A 3,547-nucleotide genomic window follows, 5' to 3' on the forward strand; every position below is an offset into this window, starting at 1 on the left:
AACCATTGAGTTAAAACCTACAATTTTTAACCCAGAAAATTTAGGTTTTAATCCAGAAACAGTTTTTCTCCTCCAACCCTTATGGATTAAAATTTTAGTCCAGAAGTATTAAGGATTGAATTTAGGATTTTTTTTTTCTTAAATTAACTTTTAAAAAAATTATATAGACTATTCTAATTTAATTTATACACATTTTAACCTAAAAATATTTAGATTCCGATAAATATTGAAAAATCTCTAAATCGACACCATGAAACTCGTGGAACACTATGAAAGAATATGAAACACATAAAATAATTTTTTTAATTACTTTAGCTATTGGATTTAAATTTAGACTACTATATATATATATATATTTTTTTTTTTTACAGTTGAATTTGATCATATTAGATATTCGCCGTTGAATTCAATGAATTTATAAATACAAAACTAAAAAAAGTACACATATATAGTGGGTCAACTCCACTAACCCAGAAGGAATCTTGGACTAAATTTGCCATAGAAATGAGTTTTGGGTTAAAACTTATATTTGCCCAAGAGTTGGAACAAGTTGAAATAAGTTTAAAACTTAAATTTTAAATTTTACTCCAAGAGTTGAAGTAAGTCTTAATGTGAAAAAATATTGATTTTCTGAAAAAAAAAAATTATTTCAATAACTGAAAAAAAGCACAAAAGGTATGCGAAATTTAAATGTAGTCCCCCAAAATTGGAGGAAATAGAACCGAAAAAAAAAAAGTAAAAACTGAATATAAAGTGATAAACTTTTTACCACCAATAGTAACTGTTCCACCATTACACACTGCAGCAGACCGTCACTATTCATCATTACTCTGTAAACAAGAAAAAGAAAAAGATAAGACACATCCAAGGGTTTGAAATTAACCTACCCAGTACAACAGAGAGCAAATCCAAGCCCCTGTACAAAATTGGGAGATATTTTTTTTTTTCTCTCTCGATAACATGGAAGAAAAACGAAGCACTAAAGAACTAGTCTGGCTCTGTAACTCCAGAGCTGTCATAAAAAAATGTTAACTAAATAATGAAAAGATTCCGCAAGCTCTTGAAATTCCATCTTACTATTTAAACTTAATTCGAGTAACCTTGTGTGTTGCTAAAATTATGTCTTCTATGAACATGCTACAAATTACAACTTCAACTCTTTATGATCAAACTTTTATACTCTAAGATAAGATCATAAAGAGAATGACTATTACGACTAGGCGAGACAACTACAACAGAATCAACCACCACGGTATTATCACCACACCAATCAACAAGAAAAATGACACCTAAAAATTACCCATGGCTAAAGGTTATTACAACATATTACACATAATTAACCATAACTAAGTGTCATCTATTTATTAATTTGTGACCCTCGTGTGGAAGACTGTGTCCAATACAGAAGAGTATAAACTTAATTTACCAAAGATTTTACTTACTCATGCTATCAACTTTCCAATTGTCATGCACAAATTCAATACAGCGGCGCCCGGTGTGGAGTCCCCTTCCTCCGGTTCATCAACCCGGCCGAGATTTCCAACACGGGTGAAAAAACCGGCCGACAAGCAGCCCGATATGCCAACATGTTACTTCTCTTTTTCCTCACAATTTCAGTCGTGGCAGTGCAAGCCAAGGCCAAACAGCCCACCTCGCCCAACCCATATGAGCCTGAAGAGGTTCGGGTTGAACCGGCCGGTTCGAGATCCTCATGTGTCATCAGACCGTCGTCTGAACCGGATTCAGGTAAAGCCATGAACTTGCACTCGCGGAGATAGTTGGAAAGGCAACCTTCTGTTCTTATAACGTGATCGATCTGCAAAAACCAAAAAATGAGAGAGAACATAGTGAGATAAACTGGAAAATCGCCCAAGTGAAAATAATCGAACAATTGTTAGGGTTTTTTGGGTTTATAGGGGATGAAAAAGTTAACCTTGCAATGGAGGGAGCAGAAGAGAAAGGGGTCTTGCAGGTTTCTGTCACAGGTGCTGCAGACGTTGCCGGAGCCTCTGCAATTCTTTGTTGGTGGCCTCTGGTTCAAAAATACCACTTTTGCACTGTTGGTTATGTATGACTGTAGAGAGAGAAAGTTAAAAGAGAGAGAGAGAGAGAGAGAGAGAGAGAGAGAGAGAGAAACTGTGGCCATTTGTGAGAATATGCTTACCAACACAAAGAATATCAGAAAAAAGGGAGCTTTAGAATCAAAGAATTGAACTCAAACATGGTTGTTTGTTGTTTTGAATTCAAACATAGTCCAATTTTTAAGCAAGCTAAAAATAAACTTAAAAGCTTTTGGCTTTTGGCTTTTGGGATTCACAAGAAAAACCCCAACTTCTAGTAGATCATGATCTGCAAGAAGAAATAAAGAAGCCCAGAAAGTTAAATTAAGCTGAAAAGTTGAGAAATTTTTACTCACCTGAATGGAAGAACAGTCAAATAACTTAGCAGCGTCATCCAACCTTATGACATCGTTGTACACATACCTCCTTATCTGAAAATTCTCAGAAGAAATTAAACATTAAACATCAAAGCTTTGAGTGTAATTTTCAGTTAAGCGGAGAAACTGTGAGGGAAAATTCAAAACTTAAAGAATTATTGCCTGCAAAAGTCGGTGAGAGGTGTGAGGGTTCAGGCAGTGGGGGCAGAGGCTGATGCAACAGTCCAGACAGTAGACGTTCTTCTCGTTCTTCTTTGCCTCCTCGTGAATTATGCAAGCGTTGAAGAATTTCTCAGTCAGCAGGACCTCCAGCCAGTGGGGAAGAAGATTTGCGGGACCAAACTATGAACCACATAAATTAAAAGAAATGGAAAGAATTTAATTAGTTTCCCAACACACGCAGATAGATGAATTAAAGTTGGAGAATTAGAGGCAGTGAGAAAAACCCACCATTTTTTCGTTTTTGTTGAGAGAGAGAGAGAGAGAGAGAGAGAGAGAGAGAGAAGAGTGGGACTCTCTGTGTGACAATTGTGGTCAGGGCTTAAGGAGGAGATATTGGCGGAGGAGTAAGGTGTATTAGAGAGAGAAAACTTGGACTATAGAGAGAGAGAGAGAGAGAGAGAGAGAGAAACGGCGCCTGGCAAATACTGATACACAAGTTCGCTTTTACCAAATAAGAGAACAAAGGAAATGGGAGAGAGGATTGGCAAAATGTATTGCGGTGGTTTATTTCTAAGAAAAAATAATGAAAAAAGTTTGAAAGTTTGAGTTTTAATAATAATAATAAAATAAAGGGTAAAATGAATAGTATCATTAGTAATTTTTTAATGTAAAAATATGGTTTTTCGTTAAAGTGAACAATATCAAGAACTTTTTGTTAAAGTTTTCTTATTTCTAATAGATAAAATTTTGTAAATCAAATATCGTGACAGTTAATAATTAGATTATAACTTAAACGTTAATAAACATATTTATTTTTATTGATGACACATTATTTAATTTGTAAATTTTGTTTATAAATTTAATTTCCGTATCATTACTCTTATTCTAATATAAGTTGATCGTTCCTATTCAACAAGCATATCTTTGAAAATCAAAGTTTGTATGGTG

At 34.5% G+C, this 3,547-nt stretch overlaps 1 protein-coding gene across 3 annotated transcripts; it reads right to left on the minus strand.

Annotated features, from left to right (window-relative positions):
- Positions 1-626: 626 nt before the first annotated feature.
- LOC137747917 (protein RGF1 INDUCIBLE TRANSCRIPTION FACTOR 1-like) lies at positions 627-3,106 on the minus strand. Of its 3 annotated transcripts, XM_088677334.1 has the most exons (6): positions 2,888-3,106; positions 2,600-2,779; positions 2,417-2,491; positions 1,934-2,074; positions 1,443-1,816; positions 627-830 (listed from the first exon to the last, which is right to left on the minus strand). In XM_088677334.1, the coding sequence occupies exons 1-5, from the start codon at positions 2,888-2,890 to the stop codon at positions 1,478-1,480; spliced, it is 738 nt and encodes a 245-aa protein (XP_088533460.1). In that variant the 5' UTR covers positions 2,891-3,106; the 3' UTR covers positions 627-830; positions 1,443-1,477. The 3 variants fall into 3 exon arrangements, with proteins under 3 accessions (XP_088533460.1, XP_088533465.1, XP_088533458.1); XM_088677339.1 differs by lacking the exon at positions 627-830 and having other exon boundaries at positions 1,276-1,816; positions 1,934-2,032; XM_088677332.1 differs by lacking the exon at positions 627-830 and having other exon boundaries at positions 1,276-1,816.
- Positions 3,107-3,547: the final 441 nt, after the last annotated feature.

Source organism: Pyrus communis, chromosome 2, assembly GCF_041283825.1.
Source record: "Pyrus communis isolate YQ-2024b chromosome 2, ASM4128382v1, whole genome shotgun sequence".
Taxonomy (NCBI): Eukaryota; Viridiplantae; Streptophyta; class Magnoliopsida; order Rosales; family Rosaceae; genus Pyrus; species Pyrus communis.